Source organism: Scomber japonicus, chromosome 20, assembly GCF_027409825.1.
Source record: "Scomber japonicus isolate fScoJap1 chromosome 20, fScoJap1.pri, whole genome shotgun sequence".
Taxonomy (NCBI): Eukaryota; Metazoa; Chordata; class Actinopteri; order Scombriformes; family Scombridae; genus Scomber; species Scomber japonicus.
This window is the reverse complement of record NC_070597.1, coordinates 19901271-19915377: the sequence shown is the minus strand read 5'-3', so window position 1 is coordinate 19915377 and position 14107 is coordinate 19901271. Positions and strand designations below refer to the sequence as shown.

General features: G+C 40.2%; 1 protein-coding gene across 3 annotated transcripts in view; it reads left to right on the top strand.

The window, feature by feature from the left end:
- sh3bp1 (SH3-domain binding protein 1) overlaps positions 1-14069 on the top strand; it is a 14134-nt gene extending 65 nt beyond the window's left edge. The window contains exons 1-18 of one of the 3 annotated variants that reach the window (XM_053340907.1): positions 1-231; positions 3316-3358; positions 3667-3771; positions 3865-3941; positions 4391-4502; positions 4966-5042; positions 5162-5249; positions 5343-5411; positions 5536-5626; positions 5734-5870; positions 6775-6886; positions 7095-7176; positions 8348-8428; positions 9610-9723; positions 10110-10207; positions 11195-11366; positions 11488-11807; positions 13212-14069. The exon at positions 1-231 is cut by the window's left edge and continues 65 nt beyond it. In XM_053340907.1, coding sequence (XP_053196882.1) covers positions 182-231; positions 3316-3358; positions 3667-3771; positions 3865-3941; positions 4391-4502; positions 4966-5042; positions 5162-5249; positions 5343-5411; positions 5536-5626; positions 5734-5870; positions 6775-6886; positions 7095-7176; positions 8348-8428; positions 9610-9723; positions 10110-10207; positions 11195-11366; positions 11488-11807; positions 13212-13468 — 2085 coding nt within the window. In that variant the 5' untranslated portion in view covers positions 1-181 and the 3' untranslated portion in view covers positions 13469-14069. Of the gene's footprint in view, positions 232-3315; positions 3359-3666; positions 3772-3864; positions 3949-4390; positions 4503-4965; positions 5043-5161; positions 5250-5342; positions 5412-5535; positions 5627-5733; positions 5871-6774; positions 6887-7094; positions 7177-8347; positions 8429-9609; positions 9724-10109; positions 10208-11194; positions 11367-11487; positions 11812-13211 lie in introns of those variants that run through there. The other 2 variants (XM_053340908.1, XM_053340909.1) reach the window with 2 other exon arrangements.
- Positions 14070-14107: the final 38 nt, after the last annotated feature.

Genomic DNA, 14107 nt, shown 5'->3' with positions numbered 1-14107 from the left:
ACAGATAGAGACTACAACCACACAGGCAGAGGCAACCAGTCTGTACCTGATCTCTTACCTGATGAAGTGACACCGCTGGACTCGGAGTGGACAGGGTTTTTTTTCTTTCAGAGAAGGATACCTTCAGGTTGTAAGAGAGGAGGTCAGGTTAGAGAAAAGCTGGTTGGACTTCACAGCCAGCATGCTCCGGCAGTCTCTGAGCATCTTGAAGCAGTTTGGCTCTACAGCGAGGTGAGTGCTTATGTATTCTGAAACTGTAACACACACACACACACACACACACATATCAAGGCTCTCACACTCAAATCTACACTGAATTCAATGGCTTTCAAGTGTTGTTTGGATCCAGATGATTTTTGTGTAGGAGAGGATGTTGCTCTCATGATTTACATTGATTGACAGATTTAAGAATTCATGGTTAACTCATTTGAATTTCATGGTAGTCACAGTGGTTTAAAAGTGGTTTAAAGCTACACTATGGAACTTTTAAAACGATAAATCCGTTTTTCCTCTTTGAATTTAAGGTTCAATTCATGAGTTAAAAAAAACACACGCCCCTTCTCAGAACAGAACCCTTAAAATTTTGCCGCCACACCCTCAAACACTCATTTTATTTTTCTCTCAGACATTTAAAACTGAGTTCAGTTATGAGGAAATGTTGATTTCATGTTCTTGTTTTCACTGTTGCAAATATGGTGTCGAAAGGTGTGTAAAAGCAGGAGGGCCTCGGTTTCAGGTTCCTCTCGAATGCGAAGCGCGTTGTTTGGGTTTTTGAAGGAAACCTCAGACTCAACAACGCGTGAAAGTCAGAGACCAGTGTGGGCCACCGAGGTTCGAGAGACCCTGGTGGATGAACTGCCCCTAGGATGTGGTGTATGTTCTGCAACACATAGTAAAGGCAGTGGTAATTGTAACAGGTCGGTTTTTCCTGAGGTTGTGACATAATCTCTGAGGTCAAACACCATGACAGAATGAAAAGAAGATTACAATTCTTATTTTTTAATATTTTTAGCATTCTTTCTTCAGTTTTTAGCTCTCCTGGTAATCTAAAAATAAATAAAAAAACAATTCTTTGCTTTTGCTGCTCATTACCTCACAAGAAAGTTTCAATTGTGCATCTGTGCGTGACAATGACTGATGTGCAGCTGAGTGGGAAACCAAGTGACATGCCCACACACTGTCTGGTTTTCTTGGTGAAAACGTTGCATGCAGCAAGGCTAGTGTGTATGTTTGCAGGCCATACTGCTGCTATCTGTGACGCATTCAGGTTTAATAATAAATCTGCACAGCATGCATCTGCTGCAGAGCAACGTGGGCTCCAAACTTCCACAGCAGCACTTCACACAGTTCTCACTTTGTGCAGACACTGCCAGGGTGACCTTTGATATTGGAATAACATATATTTACACGCACACACAAAGTATTAACACGTACAGTTTGAATGGATAGCGGAGGGTTGTCACAAAGTTAAAAAATACACTGCATATTGTGAGTGATAAATCAGTTTTTCATAACTAGATTATGTCAGCAATGGCCAACACTGACTAATGATCTGGCACACACACACAAACACACAAACACACATACACATTTACTTTCTAAATAGCATGCAGCACATCTGTTTCACATGCCCTGATGTAGTTTTACTCTTTGGGGAATAATATACCTTTTCTGTCTGAAAAGGGAAAAGTTAAAATGAGAGTGAGAGAAAAGGGAACTGGCTCGTGGCACAAACACACTGGGGATTTGACCTCTTTATGTTTTCAAACGTCAGATGTCAGGATCAGAGGTAGAAATTAAAAAAATGACACCTTGGAGTTGCTGAAGCTCATCTGACCTCATTGTGAACTGGGTTGGGTTTCCTTCTGGTGTAATACCAGCTTGAAGATGTCAAAAAAGCTCTGCAGAAAGGTTTGTTGTATTTCACCACAATGTTGATCTCATTCGTTCCTTCCTTTTCAAACCCATGCTTAACGCAGCAGAGATAGAGGATGATTTTTGGTGTTTTGACTCTTCCTTCCTCTCACAGAGCGGGTACTGAACTAAACTACAAATCCATATTTAGACTGTTTATCAATCTGGTCTAAAAATGTCCAGTTATACTATGGGTTGAGAGCACAAGACATATGCTTAAATATTAAAGTACAAGGCCTCTGCAGTGCTTTTGGTTGAGTTAAGTTACCTTTTGAGGTTGTTGCAAGTGTTATATGCTTCTGCCTCAGCCTACAGCCTTTTTTGTTAGATTATGGTGTGGTTTTAAGTTGCTCTATTTAAGTATTTATCTATTTGTAGACCGGAAAACGAAGTCTAGCTGTTTGTACTTGATTATTATCTGTTATCATTATTACCATCATCTCTAAATTACGACATGAGTCTAATGTTTCTTAGCCCTTTAAAAGCTGTTCCAACAGCACGTGAAGCATTTATTCAACATATATTATAAGAACTATTTATACTTGGTGTTAAGTTAGCATGTGCAGTGGCAAAACCTTGGTACTTTTTAGGTATGCTAGCAGGTTGGCTCTGCAGCAAGGTTGGTCCATTGTTCAAGGCTGAAAAACCTCAAAAACTATTGGATGTATTGCTGTTAAACTTTGTTCATACATTCATGATTCTAAAAGAATGAATCCCTCTGACTTTGGTTATCCAACTTATCCTCTTTTCCCAGATGTTTGTGGTAACATTTGTTAGCGTTAGCATGCTGCCATTGGCATGTGGTTGAAACCATGTCACGCTTAAGTACAACCCTGGTAACCCCCAGTAGTTTTCCTGTTTTCACTTCCTTCCTTCCATGAACATATTCATTTGACTATAAATGGATTTGAAATATGATCACATATGTTCATTTCAGTCTCTGTGAGAGATTTTAATGCTTGACACAAATTTCAGGTCAAAATGTCAATTCTCTGTCCATTTAGAAGACCATCTATAATGTACTGTACATTGTTGTCATTTTCATTTTCATCTAATCTTATTATTCCGATTAGGTTTTGTTTTTGTTTTTTTGTGATTAACCACTTCGTCATTTAGTCTATAAAATGGTAGAATTTGGAAAACCGACAATCACATTCTTTCCAGAGTCAAATTTCTTCTCAACAGTCCAAAGATGTGTTGACACTTTATTTAATCTACAGTAATACAGATCAGTGATGGCAAATGAAAACCTGTACTCACTAAATGTTTTGGCATTTTTGCTTATGTCAGATTCGTTAACAGGAAAAGTCAATTTTTTGAAGATTAATCAAAAATCAACCCTAGTGTTGACATTAGAGTTGTTTCCATGTACACTAACCAACACAACATACACACCTGCAGGACACAAGATGCCACTGAACTTCTACATGAAGACCTCGTCATGGTGAGAAACAGAGAAAACTTTAATCCCTACAGTTTATACTTTTCTATCTTTAACTTTATTGTGCTATGAGCAGTGAAGGATACACCCACTATAACGTTGTTGTCAGTCTAATATCATTTTCTTGTTATGTAATATTGTTAGCACACAGCATTTTTGATACCGATGACATCAGAGAACATAAATGACTGTTGTTGGTCATTAACTCTCTTATTAACAAACCAAGCAGAGTATCATGCTGCTGGTTAACACATGACATTGTTTGAGCTCTAAATTTCACTGCGTGCCTGTGTGTCTCTGACTGAGTAAAGGTGGAGCAGCGGGTGGAACCAGCCAAGAAAGCGGCACAGGTGCTGTACAAGAAGCTGCATAGCTGCATGCAGAGTCAGACGGGGCTGGAGACCGAAAAACGAATGGTACTGAGATTTCTGTGGCCACGTGAACACGCTGAGTAATCGCTGTTTTCAATGGGTGACTGAAAGGTGTTACATCTGCTTGTGTCTCTACAGAAAAAGCTCCCTCTGATGCTGCTGTCTATCAGCATGGCCGAAAGCCTGAAGGACTTTGATGCAGAGTCCCCTATCAGGTGACAGGTTTGATCCTCAACAGTTATCCCTCAATCCCTCCCTCCCTCTTGAGCTAAAATCCTTATTAATGGTCATGTGATAACCTCATGACTTTAGTATGGTAGTCTTCATGTTTTCAGTTCTGGATGAAAAAGGAAGAGGATCTCGCACATGGTCGAAAGCTTGTGACTAAAACCTCTTACATCTCTTTTATATTTCAAGGCTCAAATAGACAAACAAGGGGAGTTACAACTAACTGTTGTGTCACCTGAATATGTAAAATATCAATTTCTTGTTTCAAGCTCTCCATCGTGTACTCGATCCTCCCCTGTTCACATTTAATAGTTCTTCTCCCTGTACTGTCATACCTAATAATAAACATAACATTATAACATTAAAAATGCAACCCTGAAAACATATTTTTGGAGACGAGATTTGGCCGTGAGCTGTGTGCATCTGTGTGAGACAGGAAGGTGCTGGAGATGTGCTGCTTCATGGAGAAGATGTTGGCCAACCTGCTGGCAGAGTTTGAGATGAAAGTGGAGAAGGAAGTCCTGGAGCCCCTCAACAAGCTCAGCGAGGTGAAAATGTGCACTTGGTGTATTTGTCAAACAGAAACGACTATAACACTTCTGATGTCTGAGTCAGTGAAGCAGCCTGTATAGCACAGCTGCACTGGTATCAAATATAACACACCGCAAAATACAGTATAGTGTAAGGAGGGATGTGCTAATAGAGGAATGGTAAATATAGACCCGTCTTATGATAACCGATGTGGTTGTGAGCAGGGAGCAATAATACCTACGCAGAACATCCTGTGCCTAAAAATGTAAAGTGACGAGACTGTGTAGTAATTCTCTTAAGTCTTTCTCCTCTCTTAGCTTACAGTGCAGTACATATCTCTTATAAGACATATACAGACTGTGTTTTTGATCATTTTTAGGCCTGTTTAACATCTCATTAACTGCACAGATGTTAACCAATTCAAATAGATTTCTTTTTTTTCTTACAATATTTTTACAATATTTGTAATTTTCCTTTAAGGATGATTTGCCAGAGATCCTAAAGAACAAGAAACAGTTTTCGAAGCTCACTACAGACTGGAACAATGCAAGAACCAGGTGAGTTACACAGCCTTCAACATGGCTACGAGTGTCAACAATTAAACAAGTTATTAATAGTAATTACACTTTTTACAATTCTGTGTGTGTGTGTGTGTGTATGTGTGTGTGTGTGTTAGGAGCCAGGCCAGCACTGGTCCCCAGGCAAAGCAGGATGGCCTCAGGGAGGAAGTGGAGGAGGCTTGGAGGAAGTTGGAGAGCATCAAGGTACCAGTGTTCATTCTTCCAAAACTGAACCTCTTCTGGCTCAGTCAGTGTAGCCTTGATCTTGACCTCTTTTGCCTTTTCTTGTCTTTCCAGGACCAGTATTCAGCAGATTTGTATTGCTTTGCAACTAAAGAAGATGATTACGCTAACTACTTCATCCGTGTGAGTTGAAGTAGCCATGGCCTGGTGTTTTTTTTTCTTTTCTTTTTTTGTCACTTGAGACAAACTGACTACAAAAAGTCTTGTGTGAACAACAGATGTACCTTTCTTGTTCCTTCAACCACAGCTTCTCGAGCTGCAAGCAGAATACCACAAAAATTCACACGAGTTCCTGGAAAGAAACATCAACGAGCTCAAAGAGGATCACACTCAAAAAGGTGAACCCAGTTTACACCAATCTTTGTAGTTTTTTCACTGTGGTATTATTGCAATATTTCCCTTTAAGGTCTTGTTTTCTTTGTTGTGTTGTTATCTGATTCCGCAGGGCCACAGCCAAGCCTCTCTAATCAGAAGGTGTACGGGGAGCCTCTGCTCACTCATCTGTCTCGAAGCAGCAGAGAAATCTCTGCACCCATCCAGGAGTGTATTCACATGCTGCTGAGAACAGGCATGAGAGAGGAGGTAAGACTGACAGCAGTGATCTCATCTCTCCTGCAGCATCCAGATGTGTTTTACATGAGCCGAGTCTGATAGATGGACTCTTTATTCCAATTGTTTATTCCAATGCTGATTTTTCTCTCTAAAAAAAAAAAGTGTAAGTGTAATTTCTTCCTGGCAGTATGTTTCCGCTCTGCAAACCATTATAGAAAAATACATGTTGAAAGGTAAAGGGCAGAGCAGTTTCCCATGTAGATAAACATCTGTCTATCGGCATGAAATGTCATAAACCTTATCATTTCAATTCGAAAGAAAAAGTGCAGGGTTTGTTGACAGAAAAAATGAACTAATCTGGCTTTTAGGGACTCTCAGGTCATCAGGTTTGCTTATTATTCCCAAATTAACACAGAAAACTTCAACTTTTGGGAAATTTGGAGTTTATTTTTCACTGTCCTGTAACCTTCTCTATCTGTTTATTCAATTTTATTACATTTTAGCTTCTTTTTACACTATATAATGATGGACATTTTAATATTTTATCTTATATGTTTATTAAAATAGTGTTTTTATAACACTTTGTGTTATTTTCATTAAAGATTTTTGATGTCTTACTGTGTATAAGGTTATTTGAATTGTCCTTGTTGTTAAACTAGCCTTACAATTTACTGTAGGTGCCTGTGAAGAGTCCATAGAGGATAACAATTACAAAATACTTTAAATAATTTTCTCTCAGCTCATTTGTTGTATAATCAGTGGAGTTGAAGTGTGCATTAGACACATTATACATTTTACTGTGCATCAAACATTCTGTAGAGTGTGTCTACAGAGTAGGTCTGGTGTCTGTTCTTTCCTGAACTCAAATTCCACCAACTTGATTTGATCTTGACTAATCCCTCTTTTCCTCATCCTCTCCCTCCTCGTACCTCAGGGTCTGTTCCGGCTGGCGGCAGCAGCCTCGGTGGTGAAGAGGCTGAAGATTTGTCTGAATCAAGAGATGGTCGACCACAGCGAGTTCAGCATGGACCCTCACGCTGTGGCCGGTAAAAGATGTGTCCACTGAGTTTTTCTTTCGTAGGCACTCTTTCTCGTCTGTTCAGCCACCGTGACATTTGCTGCTCATTCTAGCTGTCCAGTTCCACTTCTGCTTCTGTTTATTCACATGACTGTTTTCTTGAATTTTTCACCTTTTTACTCCTGATTGATTAGTCTAACTGTAATGATGGGTATTTCTCTCTGAATGTGTGACAGGAGCTTTGAAGTGTTACCTGAGAGAGCTCCCTGAACCTCTAATGACCTTTGACCTCTACAATGACTGGTTTAAAGCAGCAGGGTGTGTATAATATCTACATCCTTCATATTTCACATAGGGATGCACCAATCCCATATTAATATTGGCCCTTATATATAGATCGGGTATCGAATAACAGGGCCAGTCTATTCACTTCAATTCTGTTCACGCGCAGCATGCTGGTAGACTTCACTCACAACAAACACACAGAGCAGAAATGGGCGGCCTGCGGGCCAATTTCCAAATATCAATAAATTGCTAAAATGGGGTTGGAAGCAGCAAGCAGACCATTATTGTATCTCAATTACAGAGAGTTGTGACAACTCTTCGACGCTGTTTGTCAGAGTCTGCAGCACGGAGGACTCAGCTATGCTTCTGCTGAGAGAGAGGAGAGGAGCAGCTAACGTTAGCCTCTGCTGCAGTTAGCTGTCATGGAACTGCTCTCCTCTGCTCTCAGGTGCTGCTACTTTATTCCGCCTCTGTGTTCTGTATAAAAGGTCCGGACACTAAATGGGGAGAGACAGAGTTGCTCCGTCAGTAAGAGGTATCAGCTGCAGGACATTGTTGTGTTAGCTGTGGTCGAGCTAGAGAGTGAATAAAGAGGGAGAGCTGACAATAAGAAAGCTGGTGAATCATATAAATAAAACTTTATTTTCCGATTGCTTAACAGCGGTTACGTTCAGCTGCACTAATAAACTTTCCCACACACCTCCACTCAACCCTGCAGCTCTGCCTCAAACCTCTGAATCTGAAACGTTAGCATGCTATTTAAAAGCACACAGCAGAGGCTTTGCTTTGTTCAGAGTGAAAAAGCAAAGGCCTAATGAGAGATTTTATTTATGGCTATGATTATAATGTCTGTGTTAAAGAGCCATATGTTTCACCTCGGGTGGAGCTTAGCCCTCAGTGTGTGCTGCTCACACAGACACAGTGAACCAGGTGAAAACTACACTCTTTATGTTACTGTAAGTGCAATAAAATCTACCAGAGTACATTTATATCTACGCGTTCATCTTTTCAATCTTTTCCACATGGTGAGGTGTACAGTTTATTAATTCAACAATGGTATAGGATCAGTATTGGGTATCGGCCAATACGCAAAGCCTAGGTATTAGTACAGGTATTAGGACTGAAAAAGTTGGATCGGTGCATCCTTAATTTCACATACAGTGGTTTCAAGACATTTTCTTGAGTGTGACATCTTTCTTCACAGGGAAAAAGACATGACAGAGAAGTTGGAACAGTTCAAAGTCCTGCTGAAGAAACTGCCGCCTGAAAATTACAACAACCTCAGGTGTGAACTTACTGGAACAATGTTTTTGCAGTATCTGCATTCATTAGTCATTAACTAAATAGGACTGTATGTTACTGGTGTTTTATTGTCTCTGTCATAAATTTACATATTACTTCTGTTGGGTGAAAGTTTCACATTTCTCTTGACCAGAATGAGTTTCTATCTACACTACCAGTCAAAAGTTTGGACACACTTTCCCATTCACATCAATGAGAAAGTGTGTCCAAACTTGTGATTGGTACTGTAGGTTTATGGTGTGGCTTTAGTCTGTAGCTTGGTCCACCAGTTTGGTCCAGACTGAAATATCTAATGGACATTCATGGTGCACACAGGATCAATCCTACTGACTGTGGTGATAACCTGACCTGTCTTCTAGTGCCACCAGCAGGTCAAAGTTCTTACTTATCCCATGAAATATGTCAACATCTACTGGATGGATTGGAGCATGGTCATGGTCCCCTGATGATGTATCTTACAAACTTTTGCTCCAGAGGGGAACATCTATGATCTTTAGTTCAGTGTCTTGATTACTATTGGGTGGATTGTTATGAAATTTGGTACAGACATTCTTGTTCCCCTGAGGATAACTTGTAAGCATTTTGGTGACCCCATGACTTTTAATCTGCAGCCATAATGAGGTCAAATTTTTTATCATTTTTTAAATTTTATTTTAAATCCTTTTTTTTTAAATTAAGATTAAGAAATGGTAAATTGACTGTGTCCATATAGCACTATTCTAGTCTACTAACCATTCATAGAGCTTTACAACACATACCAATATTCACACATTAATACACTGATGGAAGAGACTGCCATGCAAGGTGCAATCCTGCTCATCAGCAGTGATATAGCCCTTTACAAATGTTTCTAATGCTCACACATATACACGCATAGCAATTTGGGGTTCAGTATCTTGCCCACGGACACTTCGATATGCAGAATGAAGGAGCCATCTGGTTACACCCTGCTCTACCTCCTGAGTCGCAGCCTTCCCAAAACTAATTTCACCCCCATCAGCCCCAGCTGTATTTTTATATCTTAGTTTTGCTAGGTTCGACCAAAGAATGTTGAAAGGAGTTAAAATATTTGGTTTTCTGAGTTTCATCCAACACCATCAATCATTTTTCATCCAGCTCTGTATTCCTCTGTTTACTTATATTTTTCCTCATTCTCCCTGAAAGGTACCTGGTCCAGTTCTTGTCTCTGTTGTCGGAGCAGCAGGCTGTAAACAAGATGACCCCCAGCAACATTGCCATTGTCCTGGGGCCCAACCTGCTCTGGCCAAAAGTTGAAGGGTGCGTATTGGCCAGCTTGCATTTCCGTCCATAACCACACTTTATTCACTCGTCCCCCAACCTGGCTGCTCTTCCTCTTTCATTATCTGTGCGTCTCTGCATGAGGTGACGATTATTTCATGAACTGGTAGTCACACGAAACTTAAAGCTGGTTTTTGTGCATACGTTGCAGGACGAGCAACGTTGGCAACAGAAATAGTCTCAGTGGTCAAACCTCAATGAGCCATTTTAGTCAGCTGCTGTTAGCAGTATTGGTTTTTACATATCGTAACAACTTGGTTGAACTTGCTAAAAAAAAATGGTGATTTGTGACAAATGTGTTAGCTTTCTCTAACCATGAAGAATTAATGATCTCTTATGACTCACTTGTCTCTCTGCCTCTTTAGGGAAATAGCTCTGTATGACATGGCGTCAGCTTCCTCAGTCCAGGTGGTGACGGTCATTGAGCCTCTTATTCAGTACAGCTCCCAGCTCTTTCCTGAAGGTATACCATCACAGACAAACAATCTTCTTTATTTGACAGAAGCTTTCAGTCTTTGGAGGATTATTCTATAGGATAATAATATACTACAGTTATAAAAATTTGATTGTATGTGATGTAACTCAGGGGCCCATTTCAAGGGAGGGCCTCAAGATCATATATTTATGCAGGTGTCACCTTACGTCTCCTGACATTTCTGTTTATGTCATTATGTTTGTGCTGCAGACAGTATTACAAAACACATTTCAAATTAATCAAATTACCCCAAACACCACATTGTGAACATGGTGCCTTCAGGCCTCCTGACAGTCTGGGGCCCATTTTGTCCTGTCTGTAATCCAGTTTTGATAAACAAGCCAGCAGTTTAGCCAGATTATCGAAACCAGTGGTTCTCAAATGTTTTTAAACAATTTTTCTTAGAATTAAAGTTTTAAACTACTGTTTCCAACTATTGTACATCATAAAAACTGGAAAAGGTGTGCTGTGGTGTTACTATGACAACAGGCAAATAACAGCTGTTATGCCTTTAATTGCGACATAACTGCATATTTAACAGGGTTTAATATGCTGGTTTTGACGATGGTGTTTGAAAACATGCGAAATGTACAGTTAATGTACATATTACCTAATTTTTATGTGGTGAAACGTTATGTGATTGTGTAAGATAAGCATCAGCACCCAATATAGGACTTTTTCTCAATGTAAAACTGTATGTCAGCACACCCAGTAAACATCCCTTATTGCACAGGAAACACAAATACTTATTGCAAGGACTGACAAGTTGGCAAGTTGAACCAGGAAGTCGGTGTGTTTACAACAGACAGGCTGGGTTGCAGCTTGTCTTACATGAGGGTTTGTTTATCGTCTGTCTGAGTGCAATATAACCAATACAAAAATAATAGCAAACGTTTAATAAACTTTAACTTGTCTTTAAATCGAATGCTACCCAACTGACGTCAATGTCATAACTGATTGTTTTGTTTTGGTCAGCTGTATCCTTTGAGATCCCTGAGCTTCCTGAGCTCCCAGATCCAACCCTGTCTGCCCCTGTTGCCCAGTGTGTGATGTCACAGAAGGATAAACTGAACAGATCCATGTCCTCTTCCTCTACTACCTCCTCCTGCTCTTCTTCCTTTCACCTCCCTCTCTCCAAGACGAACAGGTAGGCTACCACATTGTACTCACAAAGTGGAGCCGTGCAAACCATTAGTATCTCAAATTTCTCAGCTTGTGTTCCTCTCTGTTGCTGTAAATTGACAAAATCCTCCACTTTCCCCAAACAGTGAAACCTCTCAGGACAGTGGGGCCTTCTTCTTGGTAAAATCCGGCTCTGTGAGTCGCGGTGGCACCACCACATGGGCCAGCCCCGTAGCCGAGACACCACCATCTCTGGCCCAACCGAGCACGACACCCAGCAGCTCGGCCACCGTCGATCCCATTCTTGCCTTGACAGCAAACACGATCCCAAACCCACCTCCCAGAGCTGCAGGATCAACATCAAGCTCAGGACCCACCCAGAAGCAGTGTTCAGATCTGGAGCCAATAATGGAGGCACCCCCAGACTCACCCAGAGCCTTGTTAAAGATGTCTGTACCGTACAAACGTAAGTCAAAGTCTTCTGAGCTAAAATGTAGGTCTGAAGTTGCAACCAAACAAATTTAAATTCATTTGAAATCTGGAACATTTTAGCTGATTGGGCCTCAGGGCATGAGAACAAGGCTGTTTCATGACAAAACAACACATTTTAACCACAGCAACAAGCACAAAACCACTTGTAGCTTGTTGATTTGTCAAGCACCACTTAAAGCCACCCAAAATTTTTCCTATAAACCGGAGCCCCTTCATCCTTTGTTGTCTTTGTGCCGAGACAACAGGCCCGCTCCATTATTTATACGTCTCTTTCTATTGTGTAATATCCTGTGCAGATTCTTTACTTCTACCCTTTTCCTCTCACAATCTTAAAGTGAGGGCTTGTTAGTGCAAGCCTACAGTGAGAAAATAAATGCAGAGCTCTTGTTGTAACAACCAGGAAGTACACAGGAAACAGGAAGTCTCACACCACTGACCAAAATATCAACCTTTGGGGTCACTGCGTCATCTCTCACATTGTTATAACTGCCCCGCTGTCGGGCAGGGACTGAAATACTTTCCCTCATAGTGAGTCTTCTCATCCTGATGTTTGTCCACCCATTCTTCCTTTAAGTTTGCTCATTAAGTGGGTAGTTTCTCGCTTGTTTGACCATCACAGCCTGCTCATATGGTTTTAAAATCTAGTACAAAGCACGAAGTAAAGTAAAAAATGTTTCTCTAAATTTGATAGTATTTCATCTTCTACTTTCAGATATAAAGACACCGTTGCTTGACAACCACCAGTCTGACCAATATCAAAACAAACACTGATAAGGGTCTAAAACTGGAAGTGCCACATCCAAATCACATTTCAATCTCTTATGCAACTTCCGTGTTAGAGGCAGTAAACAGAAGTTCTGATATTCACTGTGGACATCAAATATCTTTAGATATACATATCACATTGGACTGTGGGTAAACTAGTACCAAATGCCACTGTATCTGATAAATTGATTGATCAAATTGAATGATCTCCGTTTGAATTGAGTATGAGTTGAACATTGCATTTTTTTCTTTTTGGTTAATTCAATTTATACCTTGGTATTTTAAGTTTTATGTCTAAGGCTGTATATGCAGTAACAATTGCCCATAATTTCGCACATCTCTTTAAAATTCTGTTTACAGAGATTATGTAACTTTTGCAAAAACAGCAACCGCTGTAGCCGCATGTGACAATTATGGGATCAAATGTAGTATGTAGGTGGAAAAGCTGCTAGTATGTAATGTGACAGTAGTTCTAGTGGAAAGGAGTTAAAGAATCAGCAGCCTCAGTAACATCAGTTATATGATTACATGCATTGTAAATGACTTTGTTGCAGTGTATTTTGCGTAGCTGTCTTTTTAATAGTGCAACTGTCTTTCATTTCTCTTTTTAAAGCAAAGAGATCTTTCAACGTGAGCAAAGATAACGATCAGGCGACAGTTCACTTCACCAAACCGAAACCTGCAGTGGTTCCTAAGCTCCAGGCCCCGCCAGCACCACCACCCACCACAGCTACAGCTACAGCAGCGGATACAAAGACTCAGCCAACGCCAGCACCTCGAGCCTGCCCCAAGAAGCCTCCGCCCAGAAAGCCTGGACTCAAAGCCCCAAACTGTCCCCCACCACTTCCTCCTCCTTCTATAGCACAGTGAGAAAAATGATGTATGTGTGAATTTTTCTTGTTCTTGTACATCTTCAAAGATGAAAGGTGTAATGGCTGTTTAGTTAAATACAGCTGAAATATTTGTGTGACATTACATTTGCATTTTGAACTAATTTGCTAGTTGTTGTGATATACCAACCAGTATGTATTTTGAGGTAAAGTGTTGCAGCTTCATTTGCGATTGTTGTTTCTTTTGTTTCCCCACTGTTCTGTAATCGGTATAGCCTAATTTATTTATTCTTCCAATAACAATTGTGCCACATTTCCCAAAATCCAAACTACATGCAGGAAAGTGTTTCTGGTTGAAAAAGTAGCCAGACATTCAAAACAAACCTCCAGTTTCTTTTTTCAGGGTGGAATTCCCATATGTCTATATATATATGTCTATGAACTTATAGTATCCATATTGACTAATAAAGAATAAGAAAATTATTTAATGAATCTTGAGGCTGAATTGTGGGTTTTGATTTGGAACTTTTCAGTTGTTAATTGATACTCCACCCCAAAATCTGTCCTCCACAGAGCTCTGATGATCTTGAATTCATGTCAGATACAACAAAGGGACCAAAAACAATTGACTTTTTTCAGGATTTATGGTGGAAAAATCACTTTAAACTGACTTAAAACG